General features: G+C 42.8%; 1 protein-coding gene across 5 annotated transcripts in view; it reads right to left on the reverse strand.

Moving 5' to 3' along the window:
- Positions 1-26136, reverse strand: part of OBSCN (obscurin, cytoskeletal calmodulin and titin-interacting RhoGEF) — a 196106-nt gene that overhangs the window by 123683 nt on the left and 46287 nt on the right. For all 5 annotated transcript variants that reach the window (XM_087731710.1, XM_087731701.1, XM_087731692.1 and 2 more), the window contains 20 exons: positions 24639-24908; positions 23670-23945; positions 22182-22457; positions 20779-21054; positions 19702-19977; positions 18797-19063; positions 18033-18302; positions 17543-17806; positions 12652-12918; positions 12204-12316; positions 11300-11453; positions 9731-9892; positions 9123-9227; positions 8175-8441; positions 7280-7549; positions 6211-6477; positions 4494-4760; positions 2565-2831; positions 1400-1669; positions 364-630 (listed from right to left, as the gene is read on the reverse strand). In XM_087731710.1, the coding sequence (XP_087587836.1) occupies positions 364-630; positions 1400-1669; positions 2565-2831; positions 4494-4760; positions 6211-6477; positions 7280-7549; positions 8175-8441; positions 9123-9227; positions 9731-9892; positions 11300-11453; positions 12204-12316; positions 12652-12918; positions 17543-17806; positions 18033-18302; positions 18797-19063; positions 19702-19977; positions 20779-21054; positions 22182-22457; positions 23670-23945; positions 24639-24908 (4851 nt within the window). The remainder of the gene's footprint in view (positions 1-363; positions 631-1399; positions 1670-2564; positions 2832-4493; positions 4761-6210; positions 6478-7279; positions 7550-8174; positions 8442-9122; positions 9228-9730; positions 9893-11299; positions 11454-12203; positions 12317-12651; positions 12919-17542; positions 17807-18032; positions 18303-18796; positions 19064-19701; positions 19978-20778; positions 21055-22181; positions 22458-23669; positions 23946-24638; positions 24909-26136) is intronic.

A 26136-nucleotide genomic window follows, 5' to 3' on the forward strand; every position in this document is an offset into this window, starting at 1 on the left:
CACCTGCTGTCATGGGACATATCAGGTAAAATATTTCCAGGGAAGTTTAATGCCATTGTACAGGTACTGGTGAGGTCTCATCTTGCAGACCACATACAGTTTTGATCACTCACATTCAAAAAAAGACTACTTCAAATTGCCAGTGTTGATCGGCTCATTACATAGCACATAAGATTCTTCAGTACCTACAAGGTGTTTTTTCAGAGGTTTTTTTAAAAAAAAAAAGCTTTTAATCCATGGCATTTTTTGAAAACTAAAAATTGATCCTGTTTAGGGAGATAGAAGAGAAAAACATCTTGCACAAGCTGTAGTTATTTACCCCAACTGCTGTACGTGCCAGCCCCTATGCATGCTTCAACTGACCTTGCACTGTGACCTTGGCTTTTGTTTTAGAGACCTCTGTCTCACAGGTGTACTCCCCGCTGTCTTTGACCGTGGAATCATGGATTATTAGAATGGCTCGTGTTCCCTCTTGGTGCAAGTCATATTTCTGGCTTTTTCGGATTGCTTTGCCATCCTTGTACCACCTGATGCTCACATCAGGTTTTGACAATTCACAGCTCAGGCTGATGTCCTGCCCCGCTGCTGATGTTTTATCCTCCAGCTGTTTTGTAACCTCAGTAGGTTTTTCTGAAAAGGGGAAGAAAAAAAAAAAAAGGAGCTTTGAATAAAAATCATGATCACTATATAGTTGGAGTTTTTGCAATTCGAATATCCGACAAGTTTTCACATTCCCCAATGAATGATTCATATCATGTTCGGGAACAGAGGGAAAAAGCAGTCTTGCTCTTTAGTACATATGAATTGCAGTTATGGGCTCTCAGTGAATATTAATGATTGCTTACAGGAACTGAGGACTTGCCCTGATGGCACTCATTTCAGGGGACGTCATTTTGCTGTCACTGAAGTCACTGTAGGCGTGCAGTTATGGTGGGATCTATCTCACTAAATACAGACATCCATGCTATAGAGATATGTAGCAGAGGCCCTCCAGGGCTGCTCTACAGCCAGCAGTGATCTAAGTAAAGGCAACAGACTTCAAGGAATAATTTATTTTGACCTAAATAGGTCTAAATGCAGATGATGAACTATGTCTGAAAGCTACCTATTTCTTCTTTCCACTGACTACCCAGGGAGCCTTGGGTGATTATCTCTGATGCACACAGTCTAGGTAGTGATTGTCCGTAGAGTTACACCACCCGGTGTGTTCTGCAGTTCTCAAATACCTATAAAAACTTCCATTCTTTCACTCGTTTTTAAGGAAAACTGCCAGTGCTTCAAGGCTCAGAGAAGTCTGCTATTCACTTTGATCACAAGAGTTTGTCTTCATGGTTTACTGACATACTTTATGAAAAGGCACCCAAGAAATCAAACCCCAGAACCTTTCTGATCTCATTACCTTTCACAACAAGAGAAGCCTTGGAGGTTAGACCACGGGCAGTGAAAATTACTTCCCCAGCATCATCAGGAATCACGTTTTTGATATTGAGCGTATATTTCCGACCCACGTTAGAGGCTTTAAATCGCCCACCACTTTCCACTTTACTCCCGTTCAGCGTCCAGTTGAAGTCGTCAATGCTTTCATGGGACAAAATACACTCAAAAGTGCAATCTTCTCCCTCCTGGATTTCGGTGTTCTTCAGCCGTTTGGTGATGCCAATGTTCAGTTCTGGAAGACAAAAACTAGGTTAATACAAGGAGAAGACTTTTACGATTGACATGAGTAGTAGTATTGACATTTTTAGCTCATCAGAACGGTTTATCTACTGGATTGTCAGGACAGCACTGCATTCCTTACAGATGTGTTTGACATGGGAAGGATTTCTCAGACATTGTCTGCTCAGAATCACCACAAAGCTATAGAAAAGAGAGATGTGAATCTCCTGGCTTTGCTCTGAAAGGACTGCATGGAGAACAGCTCACTTGGTGGACAAGAGTCAAGATTCAATGAGCTAGAGGGGAGAAAATCTGTCAGACAGGAAGCCTCTGGGACGTTGTGTGAGGTTTTTCTCTGTGACGATATGAGAAATAGGATGTTAGTATTTGTTAATTTGTTACCATCCTACCCCTCCTGGTGTTCAAATCAGACAAATTCAAATTTGTCTCTATCAACATGAGTTTGAAAGCCATGAACACTTCTTTTTCCTCCAAGCAGCTTCAAGGATTAGAGGACAGGCTGAACTGCTGGGTTCTTGAATAGACACCATCATACTACTTTTGTGTTCCCACAACGAACTCTGAATTAATAGCTCAAAACTGTGAAACACAAGCTGCTCAGTTTTTTTTTTTTTGTGTGTGTGTTTTGGGTTTTTTCTTGAGAAATTATTTGCTCTTCTAGGAGAATTTCTGCACCCTAGGAATGTTCACGAAGGAAACATTGTCGCTACATTCTTGACACGTGATTTTCACTGAAACACCAGATATACTTATGTCAAAGAGTAACAGGGATTATTCAGACATCACCATGTTACGTGAGGCTCATGGAGGCATAGGTGTGAGAGAAAGTGACCAAGCCCACCCGTTTATGCAGCACCCCTTGACTGGCCATTGTCTAAAATACTTACCCTGAACGCTGACCTTTGACTTGGCAACATCGGTGCCAATATCACATGTGTATAAACCTGCATCTGTCTTTTCAAGGTCATGGATAAGGAGGCACAGGGTCTTCCCAGACTGTATCTGCTCATACTTGTTACCAGAAGTGAGCTGCACACCATCCTTTTTCCAAACAGGTTTGACCTTCTCTTTGGAGACTTCACATTCCAGTTTAATCACACCTCGCTCCTCACCAAAAACATCGTCCAAGGACTTCATGAAGACAGCAGGCTTCTCTGAAGGTTAATGGGCAAAACAGAGAACAGCCAGGATATTTAAAGTTGAGACATTTTCAATTGCTACCAAATATTTAAAGAGAGCTTAAGTGAGCCCTTGGCAATGCTGATGATTCCAATGCAGAACCTAAAGCAGTCTCACATCTCATGATTGGAAGGAGTGTTAGAAAAATCAGAATTTATTAATGGGAGGATGCATGGAAGGAGAGAGGCAGCCTGCATTGCCACGGATGGGGAGTGATATTCAGTGCTGTAATCATTGTCTCTCTTACAACTGCACACCTGTGAGACTGCAAGGACTCCTTTTTCCTCTGTGTTAGGGCATCTGACAGGCACAGGACATCCCATCACAGGGAATGGGGCTTTGAGCAGGCACGTAGGGCCTCAGTGAAGGCCAGAGGGACCGCTTCACACTTCTATGGAATAGCTACTCAACAAGATAGACCAGGTTTAAGGAAGCCCTTCTCTGCATCGTGGAGGAGCAGAAAATGTTCTCTGGGAGCATCCTTTCTCATTGCAGCAGTCTACAAGTGGGAAAGGGGTCAGGTGGTTAGAAGAAAAATGTGTGAAGAGAAGTTAATTGGGATGTAGGTCTTCTAAAGCCAGAGAGCTGGCAGTGCCTTTTCATGAAGCAGGATTCATGCAGCAGGAGCAGCAATAAAAGGATCTGCTGCACATTCTCCTCACTCTCCTGAACATTTTTGCTCTTGCTTCTTTGTTTTATTAATTCCCTTTATCTAACTTAAAATATATTTGACACAGAGGATATTTATATGGGTGAAATTTTTTACCAGATATAAAAGAAAGAAGGAAGAGAAAATCCTTCAGACTCTGAGTGGATAGAGCAAAAGAGTTAAATTAGTCAGACACTTGGGAAGAACAAATTAGTCATGATCAGGAGGCAAAATGCTAAGGAAATCAGAGAGATTATTCTCTAAGAGGGCATGGACAACATCAGACTCTGATTTTCAGAAAACAGATCAGAATATTTCCCACTCATGTTTCCCGATACAAGGAGGAGTTAATTTAGGATAACAAATCAGTATGATTTACCTGAGCATGCATGTACGGGTCTGTTGCTAAACAAAATGTGATTTTGAAATTTTGGCAAGACATTTACCTCACGTTTCTAACATGCCTAAAATAATTCACACAATTTACTGTGGCTTAGCTGATGCACAAGGACATGTTAGACCACAACAACTCAAAGTTTGGTCACACATCTAAGACAAAGGACAGCAGCAAACTGACTTCCCTTCGCTGATTCAGTCCAACTCCAGAACTGATATACTGAAGATGTGCCCTACCCTTGGAAGTACACTGAAACTCATCTCCTTGCAGACAAAAATCTTTAGAAATAGGAGTTTATAGACTATATACTACTGAAGAGACCTACAAGTAAAGGAAATTGCTCTTTAGATTATCACGATAAGTAAAAGCATGATAAAGAACTATGGAAAGTTTTGTCAGGACATCAAAACAGTCTTCCTCAGAAAAATCAGGAGCTACAGTAGAAACTTACGCTGGAAGAAAACCCCTGTATCCCTATTACTCAGTCCCAGAGAGGTGAAGCTTGCAAGCAGGATTGCTGCATGGGTATAGTAAATAAGAGCTCTTTCACTTCTCTGATTTACATTCAGGAGGAGTGTGATCACAACCCACCTATCACCTTCAGACGCACGGTCTCCGACACCTTGTCCGACTTCATCGTCACTGTGCCAGCATCCTCAGGCTTGACCTGCTTCATCGTCAGCATGTAGCAATTGCCAACGTTCCTGATGTCGTTGAAATTGTTGGTGTAAAGGAGGGTGCCATTGAGGAACCATTCCACATCCTCATCATCGTGGGACAGCTCGCAGGAGAAAACAGCGGAACTCTCTTCTTCAATTTCCACGTCCTGCAGGTGTTTGAGTACTTCTACATTGCGGGCTGTAGGAAACCAAGGTGCACCATCACCACTGTCACCATAAATCAGTACTATTACCACAAATAGATTTCATAGTGGTTAGAATTTTAGATGATTTAGTCTGGTCTCCTGTACACCATGGGTCATTACATTTCATTTACTTGGTTCTGCAACTGGTCCAACAAAAAGCATCCATTGAAAAGTCTGTTTTGTCCAGAGCCCTCAATTCTCTTTTAACACATTTTGCTTTTTTTTTTTTTTCTTTTTAATTTAAAAAATAAGTAAGTCTTTCTAAAATGGCAATGACATTACAGTGATGCCTAAATACTCCACAGAGCTCCAGTCCCTGAGTGCTCATGACTGCACACACACAAGCACATTATAACTAAATTATCCCTGACTCACTACCAGGGAAACACAGAGGATGAGATGAAGGCAATGGGTTTGGTCACAAACAAGAAGTACAAAGAGATTAAGCAACTTGCTTAGGTTTAGGGAGCAACAGGAAGTTAATTTTCCCTCCCAGTCCTTGGCCAGAGGTTTCTCTTTGCAGCTTCTCCACCCATGAAATGCCGTTTCTCAAGGACTAGCTAACTCAGAAGAGGGTTTGGGGAGTATTAAATAATTTTGTCATTTGGATGAACCTCTTCAAGGCCAAACTGTTACCAAAAGCTGCTTCCTGGACTTCTGGAAATGATTCCATGGGTCACCTCCAAGTCTTGCTGAAAGTGACCCAGTGATCACCTTTTCTTACAGTTTCACCAGAGGTGAAGAACTGGCTAAAAACAGTGCCATACCAGGATGAGGTAGAACATCATTGTGACTAGCAAATATATAGCAGATATAAAAGCTGACAGTGGCCAGGAAATGAAAACCACAACCAAAATCACCAGAATCAGAGGTCTGTAGCAGTTTCACATAAAGGACATTTTTAGCAAGTACCAAAGAGTTCTAGTTCCTCAGATAAAAAGGAAAATAACGTGCCTTGAGAAAGACGCATGAATTTCTGCCTTACCCAGATGGTGCCCTTCCACATGCATTACCTACTTCATGGTAAAGTGCTGGATTTCAGTATCACGGAATATCAGCACAGTGCATAATACAGTCAGTTCACTTAAGATATTGCATTTATATAAAATTAGCAGGAAAGAACTGTGGGAATCTACCCCTACTCAAGAAGAGAAGAACAGAGTGAAATACTGAACCATAAAGGTATAAAATCATAGAATGGTTTGGGTTGGAAGGGACCTTTAAAGGTCATCTAGTCCAACCCCCCCTGCAATGAGCAGGGACATCTTCAACTGGATCAGGTTGCTCAGAGCCCAGTCCAACCTGACCTTGAATGTTTTCAGGGATGGGACATCTACCGCCTCTCTGGGCAACCTGTGCCAGTGTTTCAACACTGTCATCATAAAAAATTTCTTCCTTATATCTATGCAACAGGCAATCCTCCCTGCTGCCAACTGCTCATACCTTCAACGGTCAGTGTGGCTTCAGTCTCGGCGTTTCCAGCCCTGCACTTGTACACGCCAGCATCTTCGGGCTTCACCTTCAAAATCTTGAGCTCTGCTGAATGCTCCTCCCGCTTGATTTTGTACTTCTCGGAGGGCTCGATGGGTGTGTGGCCCTTGAACCACTTCACAACCTTTGGAGAAGGCCTGAAGTCACAGGACAGGATGACTGAATGGCGCTCCAGAGCTGTCTTGTCCTCCATCTTCCTGGTGATCTGTATGTGGTAATCTGCAAAGCAGGGTTGGGAAAGAAGAAAGGATCAATCTGAAGAAGAGGAAACTTTCTAATCTGTATTTCATGCCAATTTATTTCATGTATACCGTTCACAACTGTTTTGTGAACTGCTCAGATGGTGCTACAAGTTTCTGTTACAGAGCTGATGCGCTTTGAAGCTAAAACATCATGATGATCTATAGGGAATGCTGGTTTCTATAAGATAATACTATATATTGACTACCAAATGCATGGTCCAGTTCTGGGTCAGTGCTTACTGAATTGCTCTCTAATTGAGGTTTTTATTCAAGTAAGAGCAAATTAAAGACAAAACAAGGACTTCAGGATATGATTGGAGATATTTACAATGGTGACAGCAGAAGATAAAAAGCCTTGAAGCTTCGTCCCAAATCAAGTCAATGACAAAGTGGATTAAGTAAATGAGCTATCAAACTTGTCTAGTTCAGAAATGGCACAAAATAAACTCTCCTGGCAAACGTTGTCTGTTTTGTCCTCATTGGTAAAGTCAAGAGGAAAAAAAGGCAAAAACCAGTCTTAGATCAATAGAATTGAATATGAGGTTTGAATACCAGGCACACCAAACTCTTTTAATCAGATGCCTTCCTAAGACATTGATGTCTCATTTCATGCACCCAACAACTTGTAATTGGGAACTAAGCAGATCTTCCATACATTTCCAAGACCCCAGCCAGTGGAGCCTGAACATTAGACAGTACGTATGAAAAATTACTTTCCAGGGACTGTGAGAGGAAGGATCTCTCATGATCTAATTCAAAACAGGACATAACCACATTACCTCTGACACGCAGATTTGCTGTGGATTTTGATTTGCCAATGGAGAACTGAATGGTGCCTGTCATATCAGCGCTGGTTTTCAGTATTGTCAGCCGGTGAATGGTGCCTTCTTGCTGCATGATAATGTTTCTGCCAGCCTGTAGGACTTCTCCACGTAGAGACCATTTGGGGGGTTTCACAGATGGAATGGATATCTCACAATCAAACTTGGCTTCTTCAGGCTCAGTCACATCCTCGTCACACAACTCCTTTACAATACTAATGGATTGTTCTGGATGAAGGATGGAATGAGAAAGCAGGGATTTAGGAGTCATGAAAGAACTCTCTCATTAGCATCCTGCACACTCATGCCATCTTTTCTGCATTTGAATACTGCACTTGTTGGCTCAAAAGGCCTTAAAACATCCTTTTTTTCTATAAAAACATATATTGCTGGTCACAGGTCAGACAGTGAGAGTGTGACACAGACTCAAGGGAATCCAGATCTCCTGATTCCCAGTCCTATTTCTAAAACCACCTTCCTATCCTGATGTCAAACATTTGGCACTATAAAATGGAAAAGAAGGTTCACTGAAATGTAAATGTTGATAATAGGAAAGACTTTGGTTAGCTACAGCAACTTCTCTGAACAACAAACTTTCTCCAGCATATCTGATAAAATTCTCTGGAACAGGAATTTCATCACTTTCCTAGGAGAATATATCATGTATTCATTTTACAGGATGTTCCTGCACTTATAATCCTAAAAGGTTTCAATATCAATGGACTTCAGAATAAATCAACACTGAATTAAAATACTTTTTAAGTGGTATTTTGTTTTCAAAGTAAATGACCAGGGCTTTTTGAATCAGCCAGTCCTTCCGATGCATCCCACAGAGGAAAAAACAGTTTACTACCTTCAACAAAGAAATTAGCGCTGCTTTTGTCATCAAATGCATCACAAGTGTACGTGTCCTCATCTTCATAATCTGCATCATTGATGATGAGTTTCCGGTAGACACCATCGCTCACAATTTCGTATTTGTCACTAGGGTGAATTTCAATGTCCTTTTTATACCATTTAACTTTGGCATTGGCACGAGACACCTGGCACTCCAGGAATCCCCGATGTTTTTCAAGAGCAATCTTATCTCGCAAAGGCTTCACAATTTTTACAGGCAGCTCTAAAAGGAGTAAAAAAAAAAAAAAAAAAAAAGGTGGAATAATCACTACAGTTTCCATGAAAAGTGCCAATTAAAAACTCATTAGCAATATTTCTTCTATGTGATGGTGACAAGAATCCCCACTATGCTAAGCACTCAACTAGCACACAGCAAGGGAAGAGCTAAAGAAAGGAAAACTTTTTATCCCTGTTTTACCACTTGGATGGCTGAACTGCAGAGACAATAGGTAATTTACTCAACACCACACAGCAGTGCTATGGCAAAGCCAGGGGCTGAGCTCAGATTTCCTGAGCTCCTCATCAGTGTGTTAATTCAAATGCTTTCCTTCTCTCTGTCTCTATCACACTGTTTAAGTTAAACACAGAACAATACTGTATTCTTTTTAAACATGCACCAGAAAGAAAATGCAGGAGAAAGTCAAGCTACAGCTTTTTCTTCCTCGAAGTTCAAAAGTGACTTTTAATGTCTTAAGGTACAAAACCAACTGCCTGAGAAAATAAACTCTGTTATTTAGCAAAAGTAAATTCCCAGGTTGATATTTCACATGCAGTAAGGTAGGCAGGAGTTTCTCTTTCCCTGAAAGCTTTAGGTGTTGTTTAACCTTCTTCACATTAAAAGTGAGGGAAGTTGGTTTGTAACATGAGAGAGCTTAAGCAGTATTGGCATGAAAAGTATAATTACCTTTTACAGTAAGCTGGGCACGAGATTCTGCCTTTTCTGCTACAAATTTGATCTCTGCTGCATCTTCAACTTGGACACGCGTGTAAGTCAGCGAATAGGTCTTTCCTGAGAACAGACACACAACCAGACATGGCTTCCCCTGAGCAAACAGCTTCACTCTCCAAGGCGCACTGCCAGGTTGAGCATCGCTCATCTGGTTTTAGTGCATCATCACCCACTCTCACAGCAGCAAGGCCGACCATTCCTCTATGTCTGTGTCCCTGTATCAAAGAATAACCTAACCTCAGCTCCTTCAAGTACTGACTGAATGTGGTCCCCACCATCTGGAAAGTACTTGACACAGAAGGATCCCACCCACTCTCAGATGATACAAATTCCTACCTGCTGTTGGCAGCATGGGATAGTGGGATGACACCAGATTTGCCTAACTAAAAGTTCCCACCGTGTCACTGTCCCAGCCTAGCTGCAGCCCCAAAACAAAAGGGGAACTCTCTGCTAAGCCTTCTTAACTTGATTTTGAAGGTCAGACCCTTCTGCCTGGTCTCCCATACCAGCACCTACTCCAACCCACCCCCATTCAAGAATGAGATCCCCCTTTTCCAACCTACCATCTTGACGCATTCTAATATTGTCGGCAGCCTTCAGCTTGTTGTCATTTTTGTACCATTGGGTTTGGACCTCATCATGTGAAATCTCACAGATGAAAGACGCACTCTCATATTCGTTCACTTCCACATCTTCCAGTGGTTTAACAATCTTGATATCTCGGGCTGTGAAATCATAGAGACAAATATTTATTTGGGGTTTCTCCATAGCTGAGTGTGGTGTGTTTACCTTCTGCATACTTGCATGGAAAAAATGGGATTGTGTTTTATTCTAGACCAGCCTCCCTTCCTGGGTGTTTTGGCTCTTCAATACAGTGAATACATTTTACTTTTGAACCTACAGGTAGAAACACCAGCCACAGTGGAGCTCACTACAAGAGGATTTTATGGATGCCAGAACTTTATACAGGTTTTAAAAGAAGTTAAGCATATTAATGAAAGAAAATCTGCCAAGGAAAACTAAACACAAGCCTACAATCTCTTGTGTCACTATAAACCTGTCTCATTCACATGCTTCTCTGCATGCTCTCCTTTTACTCCCGTGCTCGTGTGTCTGGACTGTATCAGCCAGAGGGACCTCAGCCACATGTTGTGCCCAGGAGATACCTTTGCTTCAGTCCCCTGAACTCCGTATAATCCTCTTTAACTGCAGCTTTGCACTAACTTATGTCAGAACTGACCCATATTTCTGTGCTACTGCAGCCCTTTCCTTTTAAAAGGGAAGACCTCGATACACCTCAGATCAGCCTCTGGACCAGAGCTCAGATACAAACCAGCCAGCATTCAAATAGCAACCCATCCCAATCATGAAGGCAGGGAGAAAAGGGAGAGTTCAACAGAGCAATGGAACAGCATAGATGTTCATGAAGACATTGCTGAACCCAAGTGGCCACATGAGGACAGCATCTAGTAAGCAATAAGAGCGAGCTGATCTGCCTTTTCAGATGCTCCTCTGGAAAAATAACATCTGCCAGGGTACAGCAGACCTGTCCGTTCAGTAACTGGCCTTCAGCACTAGCTTAGCCCTGGTGCTTCAGAGTCTGGTGACAAAACACATCTGGCACTTAACCGGTTGCACAGTGCAACACACAGAGGGAAAAAACTGTCTTGAGCATAAAGGAGAGATGCAGTCAGAAATCCTGACATTTTCCTTAACATTTACAACATAATAAGTAGGGCACATCTTGAGATCATACCCAGGGCTCGTCCAGTTTCTATTTGGCCAAAGTCCCCCTGTGACAATGGCAGAAGCTAAACCAAACCATGTGCATAGCAGCCGTTTAATCCCTGCTTTGTGCCAGGCTCCCCGGTATTTGCTAACTTGCCAATCTAGAAACACCATTCAAATTCCAGAGAACAGAAATCACTTATGATAAATAGAAAACTAAGTCAGAACCTCTTCCAGAAATACTCCTCTAAGGATAGAGCCAGCACAGGACAGCACTGCCAGCACTTTCTCACTAGGAAGGGAAAGTTATCCAAAATGAGTAATTGCAAAATACACAAAGAATTTCTTGCTGTGCAGTCAAAAATACTGCAGTAGATGTCATTTCCTACTTCAGTCAAACATACCATGAACCTTTAGGGTAGCTGATGTCTTGTCTTCAGCTGCTTCGCATGTATAGGTTCCCTGGTCTTCATATTCACACTTGTGAATAATGAGGCTTCTCTTATTTCCCTGGGAAATAATCCCCACTTTTTTACTTTGTCGGATCTCCTTCCCATCCTAGAAGGGGAAAAGCCAAATCAGATCACCATCAACTCTTCTATGTCTGCACCAAGCAAAACAAACATTCAGATCTGTGCTTAATTCACAGGTCTCATTGGACTTAACAGAGCTGTGCTTACTGCAACATATGCTGAAACTTAAGCACAGTGCAAAGTTTTCCAGAAGTAGGAATGGCTGCAGAACATGCATAACTTTTGGTCAACCTACGACACCTATTTGAAGGCTTAAGGCACCGTACAGGGTTGGCAATAAGCCTTTTCAGAGATTACCTTGAAGAAATGCTGTTATCCCCATTTAAGGGAAGTATCAGCTGAGCCTCAAGGAAGGTTCATGAAATGCCTGAGCTGATCTCCAAAATGATTGTCAGGTGAAAGGGAATTGAGGCTTCACCTTAAATCACAGTTTCCAATGAGGCTGTAAATCCTGGGTGAGAACTGCTAGGCATGAAGTAAAGCAAAAAACTGCACTGCTATCAACAGCAGAGCCCACATTCTGCGCAAAAACAGCTCAGGAGTTCACTATAAACTTAAGAGAAGTTTAACTTTCAACCTGATAAATGCACCTAGTAAATAAATAACACCGAGAGTGATGAACTGGGCCAGTAAAAGAACATAAGGACAAGAAACTAATACTAAGAGCTGTATAGCAAAGGCTCAGACTCACATCCCCTGGAGGTGAAATTAAAGGCTCTCATTCCCTTCCAGAGAAGTCAGAAATTAAAATACCACTATACGACAAATGCTGTACCTTCAACCACTTAACATCAACGTTGGGCCTGGACAGCTCACACTCGAATGTGACCTTGTCCTTCTGAGTCACACTGATGTCTGCCAAAGGTTTGCTGATTCTCACAGGCAATTCTGCAAAAAAGAGCAAGTCTGGTTAGTGGGGATTTAGGTCTCCAGGACCACCTGGCACAAGGAACAGTGAATAGGCAGAGCCTAGCTTCCATGTTTAATAAAACTTGTGACAACAAAATCCTATTGTTTTGAGCACATTATCATGAGTTGTTCTCTGGACAATGATGTTACAATAATCCTGTTGACATTAGAAGTTACTGATGATGGTCCAGTGCTTAACATCCCTTGCAGTTACAAAGAACACCTGTTGCTCTCTTAAAAGCTCGCTCTCTGGGTCAGGAGAAGACAACCGTGTCCCACACTGACCAGGGCCTGAGACTTTTGGGTCTCCGTACCTCTCACAGTGAGCCTCCCTGATGAATGAATGCCATCTGCTTTGAAGGAGATGAGTCCTGCATCTTCAAGAGTCACTGAAGAAAGAGTCAGTGAATGTTTCTTCCCCAGGACACTCATACTGATATTCTGTGAAGGCTTCAGCCGAACGCCATCCTTCTGCCAGGTCCCTTCCACGTCCTCGTGCGACACTTCCACCTCAAAGGTGACGGTCCCTTTCTCAGAGACTTCGAGGGGCTGAAGACCTTTCACCAGCTTGATCTGCCTCACTGAAAAAACAACAAGGACAAGTTGGAGATCTCACACCAACAGCTGTGAAACAGCCTGAAGACTTCCAAAATAGATTATTTCCCTATTTCTTATGCAGGTACCTGCCAATTAAACAACCACCTTTGCAGGAAATAAAACCTGTTCACGACCATACTGCTAGCACAGCTGCTGTTCTTAAAATGGATGCTTTCAGCTGGGACAAACAAGTCAGCCAAACATTGCAGAAAAAGGGCAAACTGGCCCTTTTTCTATCAAGGTCCACCACACTCACTGTCTATGGCAGAAATAAGCTTTGAAGTTGTACACACACACAGGAGTAGAGGCGTTCCTGTGCTGGGTGATATGGTCACCAATAATCATGAGGAAGAATCACTCTAGAAAAAGATAACACTACTGTTATTTACACTGGGACCAGGCTCCCTGTGCTGTACAACAAGAGAGATGTTGCTGAAAATACCTACTGTTCAAGCATGGTTCAGGAGAAAGATGATCATTAGAGATTAATAGAGCATAAAGGAATAAACAACATTGTGCTGCTCTTCAACTAGGAATAAAACAAGGGAGGGAGGGAAGTAACAGGGAGAGAAAAAAGCTTTTAGTAAAAGGAAAAAAAAAGTTCACAGCACAGTGTGAAGTGCGTTGACCCCTCACAGCTTAGGGGACAAAGCATCTGTGTTTTGGGTGGATATTACCTGTTCCCTCTACAAGACAGAGACATCGGTGCCCTATCAACCAGTAAAATGGATTTAGTGTTTAAACTTGACTCACTCTTAAAAGAAATTAAGTTGCCAATTAAAAAAAAAACAAAACAAAACAAACAACAACAACAAAAAACCCTCTACAAAGCCATGAATTACTCACAAAAACCTTCAACTCCTTATGGGTCTCCTGGGAATATTTCGGCCTGCCTAGTGCATGTTTAGCAGAGTTAATCCACATTCAGCCAGGATCTGAATGCAAACGTGACCAGGAGTGGGCTGTGGGCTCTGTTCTGTGGTCATGGTCTGGACCCAGCTCCTGGGCTGAGGATACCATAGCCTCTCTGAGGCTCAAACATCTCCTGATGGCACCTACCCCTGTGCCACAGGAGGGACAGCAGGGAACAAACTGTTTCTCCAAAGGTGATATAAGTAGGCTATAGCTTTATTAACAAACTGGGTAGAAGCATAGTAGTGTTCCCCCCAGGAGGGTGGTGGTGGACTCCATGTAATGCCAGCTCCTTACACCTTTCCTGTCCCCTGTGTTGCTATTACACCTCACATCAGGTTTACAGAGGAGCATATGCATCTTACGTAAGCTCCTGACTAACCCCTCTCTCAAGGAAACCACACCGATTCCTCTCTCATGGTCTTCTCCAAGGTCATGACCACTTAAACACAAATATTCCCCAAGGACATGTCTTGAACCAGACAAATGAGGAAGTAAAGACACTTCCAGGAGCTTGTTCTTTGCTTTGCAAACTAAGACACCAGCTCTCCTGGCTTTGCTCACTAGAAGTTGCATCAGTCCCCAGTTTCTGATCTGATTTTGCAGCTGGTCCCTATCCCCCCAGGGTACCTCACTCTCTAAACTGAACACAGTGTACCTGCTACTGTCTAGCCTTTCCCCAGGTTAATAGATACTCCAGCCCCTCAAACAGTGACTGGACCGAGGATCAAACTGAAGTTATTCCAAGCAGATAGCAAAAGGGACTTGCAAAAACATTAACTAAATAGCATAACAATTTCTAACTCAGTAAGTGGCCTCCTGGATATATCCTCACCTGGTGTTCTATGTAGGACAGAAAAAAAAAAAATTCACTTTTTCAAAGGTCTTGTCATAAAGCAGCAACAGTTGGGGAATGGTAGAACTTTTACAGGATTTATTTTAATAGACAATATATTGTGTCAAGAGATTTGAAATTTCATACTCATGTTCCCAGTATAATTTCTGCTATAATTAATTGACCTAATTATGCTTTTCCCTGCTGAAAGCTTAGAGGTGTATCAGAGGAAGGATTACTTTACCCACGACTTACTTATTTAGGTCTTCCACAAACATCTCCTTCTGGTTGCAACTGAAAATAGATATTCAGCCAGATATGTTATTGGTTTGAGCAGCTCAGTTGTTTTTAGGGTCTCCTGGCATCTTAAGATCAGAACAGATGCTTGTCTTTTGAAGAAGCAACTTTTATACTGGAGTAAATCAACAGATTTTCACATAGCTATTTCTTATTTGCCTTTCTCTGAAACCAGTCTCAAACCAAACAGTATCAGTCCAGCTTGGTGTTTTTAAATAAAGGTCCTCTAAAATCAGGCTTCTTAACCTAAAGCTGAGCACCAAATAGTAGTAGCTCTGTTCTCCAGACCGTGAGCATTTAAAGAACTTCCGCTGACCTCAATGTAAGCTCTAACACATCCTGCTGAAAAGAGGCCATTAGCTTAAATGCTAAAAAAATGGAACATAATTTTAGACTTCTACTTTTAGAGTCTTGCTTTTGCTGTAAAGCAGTGCAAGAGCTTGGTGCCGTCTCAGCTGGAGGACTTGGATGCAGAATACATGTGAGATTCTTGTATATGGCTCCTTTCCTGCTGCATCTCATAACTAAGGCCTGGATGTTCATATGCGAAAAGAATTCCCTGCTATGGGGAGCCGATTCTCCTTTTTGATCATGGTCACTCTCAGATCACCTTGAGTTTCCATCACTGCATGAAACTATCTCAGTTTATCAACAGAGGAGGTACTTTTTACAGTGACACTAAGCGTGATGAGAATGCAGCTGGGTGCCTGGGAAGCACAACCCGAAATCCTCTCTCTCCATCAGAATAGGAAGTTTATAAGCCAGAGTCAGATACACATTTGTGCTTGCATGACTCACCTTGCACAAAACACTGTTGGCATCTATCAAGACTACCCAATTACTTCCTAAGTAAACACTGTTCCATCATTTTTGTTTTTACTACTTGGCTACAGCAACAGACAGTGCCTAAAACCAGGTATAACAATCTACAACCAACTGCTGAAACATCTTGCTGGAAGGAAATTCAGTATCACCCAGAGTCTGGAAAAAAAAAAAAAAATGCCTTGGGATGCAACGTGTGAAAGAGAATGGAGCAGCAAACTGTCCCATACTGCACTGCATTCTTCCAACACCTTGTGACCATGGAAGTGCTGTATTTCTTTATCTTCTGTGAACCCAATTCATCCCATTTAACTGAGACAGTAAACCTGAACCTAGTTCTAAATCAGGATCAGAGTCACTCCTGGTTCCTTGAATGGTCAGAAAGACACTCCAGGAGATAATTCAGTGCATCTAAGACTTAAAACACTCTCTGGGGGTCTTTTTTTCTCTCTGTTGGCTACAGAAGGAGCTGAAAGTGATGTGCTAGATTTAGGCTGCACGAATCCAAGCCTAATCTACCAGCTGCTAGTCACTGATAACGTCTGGGTTTTTTCTAGAGCTATTCAGTTTGGAAAAAAAGATGAGCAACTGCCAATAAAAGTGATAACTGCCCCATATCAGGATGCTAAAGCAGTGCAGTGGGGTTTTGACAACTGTCAGCCAGGAAGATTTTGAAGGTGAAGCTGTCTTAGCAGTCCATGAAAGTTATTTGACAAACCCTACTCCATATGAGACAGTCTGTTATCAATTTTTTATATCTTTAATATCATCAGAAAACGACAATATTACAGGGCTGGAAATACCTAGAAAAATTATCTAGCCTTTCTCTCCTGCTCTTGGCCATGCTCAGCTCTTTACATCATCCCAGACAGATATTTCACAAACCTTTTCTTAAGCCCGTGATGGAAGCTCCAAAACCTCTCCAGACAACATATTCGGTCAGCCAACCATTAAAAAGCTTTTTTATTCTATAACCTGGATCTTTCTCATTGCAATTGAAGTCCATTATTTCCTGCCTTTATTTCCACATGGAGAACAGATTGTTCCTTTCCACTTTATAACAGCCTTTTATATACTTGAATTCTGTTATTGAGTCCTTCCTTACCTATTATTTATAACCTACACAGCACCAATTGGTGGCAGGGGCTTTACAGAGAAAATTAGATAGTCCTTAAGTGCTTAAGTCCTGTCTTCATCTGTCCTGTAACAATCATGATGAAAGGAGGTAGGAAAAAGGACAGAAGTACAGGACTACAGCTGAGACACCATTAGCTTACTTGAAAAGGGCAGCACCCTCAGATAGAAGATTTGCTTCTGGAGTATTTTTAACCCTGACTGAATATAAAGAGACATTCTGAAAGAGGTGGTTTGCGAGAAGAATTAAGGCAATGGTTGGCTGAAGAAGGAATGGTTTGCTAAAAGCCATACGAAGGAAAAAACAGAGTGTACCAGAGTGAGAAATTTCAGAGGAAAGAGAAGAAGCAGCTAAGAAGCTTAATGGTCAATGGCATGACTGAAAGCTGGTGGGATGAGATGGAGGCAGCAAGAATCAGCCAGCTGTCCTCCCTTTACTGCCCTTGCTTCCACCTCCTCTCAGTCATGGTGGCCAAGCCCATGGTTGTGTCCCCGTGTCCCCATGGCACAAGTGGGGGTGGCAGGGCCATTATAATAATGGAAGAGACCAGAATCCACCTCCAAACCCTGTCCAGGGTATTTATAGAACTGGAGATCATTCAACTTACTTTCCACATTGATCTTGGCTTGGGTCTTGTCATCAGGACTCTCACAGCAGTAGAAGCCCCTGTCTGCAAAGGAGATGTCCTTAACCACCAAGGTATGCTTTGTTCCATCAGCTTTGATCTCTATTTTTTCACTGGGCTTCAATACGATGCTGTTCCTCATCCACTTCACCTCTGCAGGCTTGGTCAGCTCTACCTCCAAGGTCACTGTGTCCCTCTCTTCAACTGTTCTGGGCTCCAGTTTCTTCTTGAATGAGATTGAGGCCTCTGTCAAAGGAGAAGAAATATTAGTGAGAAAGTAGAGGATCCAGAAAACAAGCTTTGAGAGAATTAAAATGGTGGCTCATGTATCTCCAGTCCCAATGTGTTCTGAGCACCCATATTTAATGATGAGAAAGCAGAATTTCCCTACTGCTAACAAAATCAGTCAGAAAGAAGGCCACATAAAACATCATCAGTGATGGCCTGTCAAAGGGACATTATCACCTCCTACCTCGGACTCTGAGATTGGCTGTGCTTTCCACACCCTCAGCATTGGCGGAGATTTCAGCTGCATCTTCCAGTGTCAGATCAGTGATGGTGAGGCTGTGCTTGGTGTCCTTCTGCGAGATCACGTACTTCTTGCTGGCTTCAATCTTGACACCGTTCCTGAGCCAAGTGACCACGGCATCACTGGGAGAGACGGTGCACTTGAACACAGCCTCTTTTCCTTCCTCAGAGACCACGCTGTTGAGACTCGTAACGAATTTCACTACTCTGGGAGCTGATGCATAGGAATAAAACATTTAGGAGCCTATCTTTAAGACATAGCATAAATGCCTTCAAAGAGCCAAAAGTTCGATGATTTTATTGGAAGCATCAATTTTTATTACTTACAGTAAGTGATCACAATAATGGGTCATTACGTTTTCCATGTCCGAGTAAGTTTTGTGTATAAAGATGCCAGAAGAGAGAAGCAAACAGTGGGAAAAAAAATCCCATCTTAGGTTTAGGATACTTAATTCTAGCCTCAAATGCAATATGAGGGTCAATTTGCCCACATATTAAGAGACCTGAGCTCAACAGGTCTCAAAATCGTTATGTCCTTCACTAATAGAGGTTCCACTGACACAGAGAGGAAGTGGAGTTTTGTATTTTGGTGTCAACGCAGGAGACAGCACAAACACATGAACAAACTCAGCTTTGCAGCATTGTAATGGCTGAGGACAAAACCCAAGGATCCCTCCACATTGTCACCATGTAGTTCTACAGACGTACCTTTGGGGGTGATGGTAATGCTGCTCTTGTCATCTCTGGACTCGCAGGAGTACTCTCCCTCATCCTCAGCCCGAATCCCTGTTATTGTCAGTGTTCGCTTGACCCCTTCCTCATGAATCTGGAAACGCTTGCTGGGCTTGACCTGAACTCCATTCCTGCGCCACACCACCTTTCCTTTGGCATGGCTCACGTCACAGGTCAAAGAGACACTGCCTCCAATCTCAGCATTAACAGCTTCAAGTTTTTTGGCAAACTTGACTGGGATTTCTGAGATGAAGAAGAAGGAAAATGATGAGAAAAAAAAATAAACCTGTTCTAACAAACCATTTCTGGCCAGCTTTAAAAGAAAAACAAAACCAAAAACCCAACAGATTTGAGGATCACAGTAGACAGAAACAAACCAGAAAGGTGGAAATTTAGGGAGATTCCTTTGACATAGAATTTTAATATCATTATCATTCTGTAAAGCAAGAACAGTGCCTTTGAACAGGATTCCCCATGTGATTAACTCACAAATCTTCTCCTCACACAACATCCCTCTATATCCTCATCAGCTTGTTCATGCCGGTGAGCAGAGTGAGGAAGAGCTAAGGCTCTGCCATGTCCCAGCTACTGGGGTTAGGAGGAGACAGAAACAGTGTGATGACAGTGTGGAGCAGACACCAGGAAAAGCACCCATCACAGGCCTCCTTTTTCCCCCAAGTGGCCAGCAAAGGACAAAAATTGGATATTTGGAAGCAGGAGAACTTTGCTGACCCATGGTGGGGCAGCTACAGCAGCTGCAACAGCAATTCAAGTCCTGAGGCTGGAACAGTTTTAGAGAGAGTTTGGATTTCACCTCCACCCTACCATGAGGGAAACATAGCTGTTGGGCTGGGACACGACCTGTGCACTGCTCTGCTCACCTTTCACCTGTACTTTGAATTCCTGCTTGTCGCTCTTTGTCTGGCAAGTGTACACAGCAGTGTCTGTGCTCTCAGCCAGGTTCAGCGTCAGGGTCCTGGATGCCCCCTCACTCTTGATCTCGTATTTCTTGCTCGCCTTGATTTCTGTTCCATCCTTGAACCACTTGACTGCAGCAGTTTCGGGTGTTACTGAAGTAGTCAGTGTGATGCTTTCATGTTCTTGAACAATGAGAGGCTCTTTCCGGACAGCTTTCTTTTCAAATTTAGCCTCTGGTTCTAGGAAAGACATTAAAATAGGAAAATAACCTAAATCTCAAATCCTTAACACAGCAATTTTCTATTACTTTCTCTTCATGACCCACAACACCAGCTCATCCATAATCTGTAATAACCCAGGGAATATGGCTGAATATTTGTGGCTCGTGTAATCTTTTGCTGAGCAAGAAGAAAGAAAATGATCTGTCAGGGAACCCAGAGCTTCTGCTTAAAATAGGAGCAAAGGAAAGGAAATGCAAATATACATTTTATCTACTGCCCACAAAAAGCTTGTTTCTTCGAAGTAAAATGACCTCTATAATTATTTCCTCTCCCATTTTTAGGATTTTGGATCTAATTAAGAAGAAATATTAATATGCTAAACCTGAATTTACAGCCTATTTTCTTTTCTGCTTGCTCTATTCCCTTTCTCTTGGCTTCTTCTGTCTTGTACAATGCTTTACCACAAAACTGAGCAGTTTGGGGGCACACACAGCAGCAGACCAGTTTTTCTTAGTCACCTTTCTCTGCTCTTTAAAACTTCCCACTTCTGCTTTCAGCTCCCCACCATTTAAAAAGGTTGGGCGAGGGGGTGTGCGAAGGAGACACTAAGCAAAAAACTATATAGCATTTCCATAGCCAAAAAAAGTCTTCAGCCAAATTTCCCACCTCCACACTGCTTGATTAAAATGGTCAAATTAATGTGTGATGTGTTTCACCGATGTTGCTCCAGGGAAAACAGTGGCTGCACCTTGGCCACTGGATAGGGAATATCCAGTTTTCCTCTAAGCCACACAGAGAGCTGCTTAGGTGAATCCTCACCAGTTGCTTCCAACTTGAAGGTCAGCTTCTGGCCTGCAGCCTCACAGATGTATTCTCCAGCATCTTTCTTCTCCAGCTGCTGTATAACCAGGCGCCGAGTTTTGCCCACAGTTTCTATTGTGAATTTTCTAGAGGAAATGAGCAGTCTTCCATCCTTGTACCATTTCACTTCGGTTGCATCCTGTGCTACCTCACAGCTGAGGGTGGCACTTTCCGTCAGGACAGCATTCACCTCCTTCTGGACCTTTTCCTGGTTTATAAATGCAGGTTGGGGCTCTGAGTGCAGAAAAGGAAGAATATATTGATTGAGGGCTTAAAATGAGATCAATCTCACAGATTTCTGTGCACTGGTTTGGAAATTATTTAGTTTGTCACTTGCCAAAACCAATTGCCTTCACTGGGCAATACCTACCCTTCTGTGTGACTGAATCACCATGTAGAAAATAGGGAAGAGCCCAGGAATGGAAAGGGCCAAGAGGGTCCATGACATCGATCCTATGGTTGCAAGCCACCATGCAAAAAATATTTAATTCAAATGTTCCCAAAGAACATCTGTCCTGCGTATCACCAAAACCTCCCAAATTCCTTTTGCTTAAGGCCTAGGACACAAATATAGGACTATAGGCTTCTGAAACACACTCTTCATAGTCTCTCCCACTTTCACAAACGTGACTGTCAAAGGCACAAAGGAAATATGATCTCCCTACAGTGCTCAGGTAGGTCAGGATCATGGCTGGCAAGGTACCCAAGACTGTTGCAACATCAACACTCCCTTTAGCATCACATGCTTAAAAAAGTTTGGGCACCTTGTGATTCCTGTTCCAAAAGACCAGTTGCTGGGAATCTTTCATGACAGGGACACTTAGCACCTGGCAGAAGTAGTGAGGCATTTCAGAAGGCTGAGATCTCAAACACATAACAGCCCAAATTCAGAAAACATGTGAGTTTTCAACCCATCTTGAGGCATGCTGCTGCTGAAATTGCAAATGACAAAACCATATTCCAGCCTCTCAGTTTTCAGAAATAGGATTGGAAGTCTAACAAGAAAGGGATTTTTGAGTGGCTCTTTCCTTTCAAGAAATTCAATGCACAAGAATCACCCTTTGAGATCCCAGGAATGGGAGAGATCTGAGTAATACGTTGATTATTATTTCTATTATATTTATACCTGCAACTATTATTACGTAGACTAAGAATAAAATAGGCCTTTGTGCCATGCTAAAGCCAAATATTCCCATTTCTGCAAATCCAGGCAATCAGGTAGAGAAAATCAGGTGAACCCTACAGCCTGCAACAAAGAGCAGGCTATTACAACTGAGTCATAGTGTAATAGTTATTACAGGTTTATTATCCTCTTTATAATCCATTTATTATCCTCTCCTGTAATTCAAAGTATGTCCCACCTGTGATGTCAAGCTTGAAGGTCAGTTTCTGGCCAGCAGCCTCGCAGGTGTACTCCCCAGCATCTTTCTTCTCCACCTGGCCCACCACCAGGCGACGCAATTTGCCCTCCGACTCCACCTTGAACTTCTTGCTGGAGGTGATCAGTTTCCCCTCCTTGTACCATTTCACATCGGTCTTCTCCTGGGCCACCTCGCAGCTCAGTGTGGTGTTTTCTGATAAGGCAGCTTTCACCTCCTTCTGGACCTTGTCCTTGTTTGTAAACACAATTTCTGCCTCTGAAAAGAGAGAGAAATTCAAAGTGTCTCCAAGATATGATGTTGCCCAATCCCCTTATGACTTACAGGTAACACTGGAAACCATGCCTCTGACTTGAAAATAAACATCTAAAGCTATTGGAAGAACATGTAAACTGTTTTGTGGTGGGGTTTTGGAGGGGGGGGGGGCGTTTGTTTTTTAAAGCTTTTTGTTACTTTGTCACAAATCACACAAAGATTAACATTGACAGCAGTAAGCTAGAAGATCATCTGGATGGTTCATAAGAGCGTTGTATGGCAGGATCCAGTCAAGGCAAGATACATTTTGGTTGAAGCTGAGTGCAAACTAACAAATTTTTAGAGGCAGGAGCTGTCCTGTGCTGTGTCACAGCCCCATAACGTTGATTTCTTTGGTTCTCAATAGCTGCCTCTGCTGCCTCTTATGTCATTCTGTTAAGGGAGAAGGGTGCTAGACCAGGACTGACATGTTCAGGACTGTGTTATTACTTCTCACGCAACCTTGAGAAAAGATCATCTCATCTTACATCCTTACATCCAAATGGTGAAATCCCCTTGTTCTCCGGAAGACATGTTAGTCATACCACTTGCAAAAGGATCAGGAGGCAGGCAGTGAGTTGGAAAGCTCAATCCATTCTACCACTCTACAGCCCCAGTAGGGCAATGCATCTGGAATGACTCTCCATGACACCTTCCTACCCTAGTTGCCATTTACCTGACACCTTAGAGACCTTAACATATATCAAAGCCTTACTGCTGTATTCTCCCCTCAGGCTGAAACAAGCCCTTCCAAGAGAAAGAAAGAGTGAAGATGTTGGGCAGACACCCAACTGCTCTCCAACATGACCCTGCTCTGAAACGCATTGAGAATCAGCTGTGGTGCAGATTTGTTCTCGTTGCACCAACATGTGAGGACAGAGATGCACAATCAGTACTTTCTTTTTCACAGCCCTTTTCCTACAGCAATGATTACCTCCCAAAGTTCTTACAAGGATGCAACTCCCTGTTTTAAGTGTTTCATAGAGTTTTACATAGAAGATGTAAAGAGAACTGTATTTGTAACTCTCTGTCACATTTCCACATCAGAGCTAGGCCATCCCAATGATGTTCTCCAAAAATTTGAAGCATAACAAGAAAAAAAAAAAATTATGCAGTACTATTACTTTTATAAATATTCTACAAATAGGAATGATGGGCAAAAGAATCTTCTCTCACCTGTGACGTCAAGCTTGAAGGTCAGTTTCTGGCCAGCAGCCTCGCAGGTGTACTCCCCAGCATCTTTCTTCTCCACCTGGCCCACCACCAGGCGACGCAATTTGCCCTCCGACTCCACCTTGAACTTCTTGCTGGAGGTGATCAGTTTCCCCTCCTTGTACCATTTCACATCGGTCTTCTCCTGGGCCACCTCGCAGCTCAGCGTGGCGTTTTCTGATAGGGCAGCTTTCACCTCTTTCTGCACCTTCTCCTTGTTGATAAATGCATCCTCTGCTTCTGTGGGGTGGGACAAGCAGTTTAAAAGAAAAAAAAAAAATCACATATATGTTCACACTGTCCAAAATGTTCACAATCAAATGCAAAATCCTGCTTACAAGACCTTCCCACAGCTCTGTCACTTTGGAATGGTGCCACTCACAGCTAAGACACACTCGGACAAGACCTGGCCCCCTGTACAGCCTGAGGAAACACATCAGTCCTTTCTGAGCAAAACAAACCAATGCCCCGGGAGTTAAGGCTCTTCCCATCCCCATGGATCCACAAGAAATTTCACACTCTGTTCCTTCATGTAATGCACGTATAAGAACCCAATCTCATCCGACACTGGGACTCCAGCGTAAGCCTGGCCCACTCTAGGTTCTTCTTGAGCATGATTCCAGACCTATTTGCCTACACGTCTGGGAGCTGACCCTACCTTTATCCCTAGAAATCACAACAGCATATGTAAACTTGTTTAATTTTTCCTTACTCTGACATCAGAAAACAACAGGCACCACTGAGTGGGATTCATCTCACAGATGAAGACCTCGAGCTGTAGGCATCTGTGTGACAGTGGATGCACTCATCAACCTCACTGCTCAATGAGCATCTAGGCTACACAGACCCTGGAGCCTAGAGAGCGATTGAGTTTGCTCTGTCTGAAAGGGAAGTCATGGACCACTCAGTGATGAAAACCAACGTATCTCCCACCTGTGACAAGAACCTTGAAGGTCAGTTTCTGGCCAGCAGCCTCGCAGGTGTACTCCCCAGCATCTTTCTTCTCCACCTGGCCCACCACCAGGCGACGCAATTTGCCCTCCGACTCCACCTTGAACTTCTTGCTGGAGGTGATCAGTTTCCCCTCCTTGTACCATTTCACATCGGTCTTCTCCTGGGCCACCTCGCAGCTCAGTGTGGTGTTCTCCTTCAGCACTGCCTTCACCTCCTTTTGCACTTTGTCTTTGTTTTCAAACACATCATCTGCAAGATTGGAAAGAAGGAAAAAATCTAGAGAAAAGCCTGTGAAAATAAAAGCTTTGCCTCCAAGGTCATATCGTACCAGGTTTTCAAAGGGAGTCCACCTGGTAGACTACAGTTCAAATAAAGCAGCTGTGAAATTAAAAAGGCTATCAGATTCAGAATTAAGCAAATGCTTGAGGAAGCACTGGCAGGAAAAGCTTGCTTCCAGACAACACAGTTTCTGGCTACTGCTCATTTGGGCAGCAAGAAGAACTGCCATGCCTGATCTTCAAGCTTACATCAACTTTCCTACACACACTCTATACAGTCAATCTCTGCAGGCCAAGCAGGATGGGCTCTCTTGGGTAAGCAGGGCATGTTCTGTTCACTCACAGAAAAGACTGGGCTGCATATGGAAACAGGACATGTTCCAGGCAGGATCCTTCATTTGCCAGCACTGTCTCCATATTTGTGTCCAAGTAATTTTCAGGAAAAAAAACCAGTGAAGGTTATGAAATAGATGCATAATGACCGGAGTACCTTCACAAAGATTTATAGGGGGTTGTGTCCTTATGGAACAGCATCACTTCCCACATATGTTCTACAGAACATGTGCTACTAATAGTACAAAATCACAGTCATAAAATGATTTAGGTTAGGAGTGATCTCTGGAGGTCATCCAGTCCCACTTCCCCACTCATAGCAGATAAAATTACATCGAGTTACTCAGGGCCATGTCCCACTGAGTTCTGAATATCTCCAGCAATGGAGATCTCACAACCTAAAGGCTCCTGTTCCAGAGCTTGACCACTCTCATGGTGCAAGTTTTTCCTAATATCTTTTCAGAACCTCCCATGTTTCAGCTTGTATACTTTGCCTCTTCTCCTATCACCATGCATCTTTGAGAAGCAGGCGGAGCTGCGGACTCTATACCCTCCCATTAGATAGCTGCAGGCTGCAATAAAAGCTCCCTTTTGCCTTCTGTTCTCCAGTCTGAACAAATACAACATGTACTCCAGCCCTCTAGTCATCTTGGTTGCCTCTGCTGAAGCTGTGCTGGTAGCATCTTGGATTTCCAATAGCTGTCAAATTCTTCAATCAGGCAGACATTGAATTAAGAACAGTAACTTGATTTTAGGCTTGGTTTTGGTAAATTCCAAGAACATCATTTTAGAAGCTGGGCATGGGAACTAACAAAAATCTCTCTTTAACACACTTATTTGGAACTCGCAAACTTGTATGAATTATG

Source organism: Nipponia nippon, unplaced genomic scaffold (genome assembly GCF_047370975.1).
Source record: "Nipponia nippon isolate SJK-2023a ecotype South Korea unplaced genomic scaffold, ASM4737097v1 scaffold_1, whole genome shotgun sequence".
NCBI lineage: Eukaryota > Metazoa > Chordata > Aves > Pelecaniformes > Threskiornithidae > Nipponia > Nipponia nippon.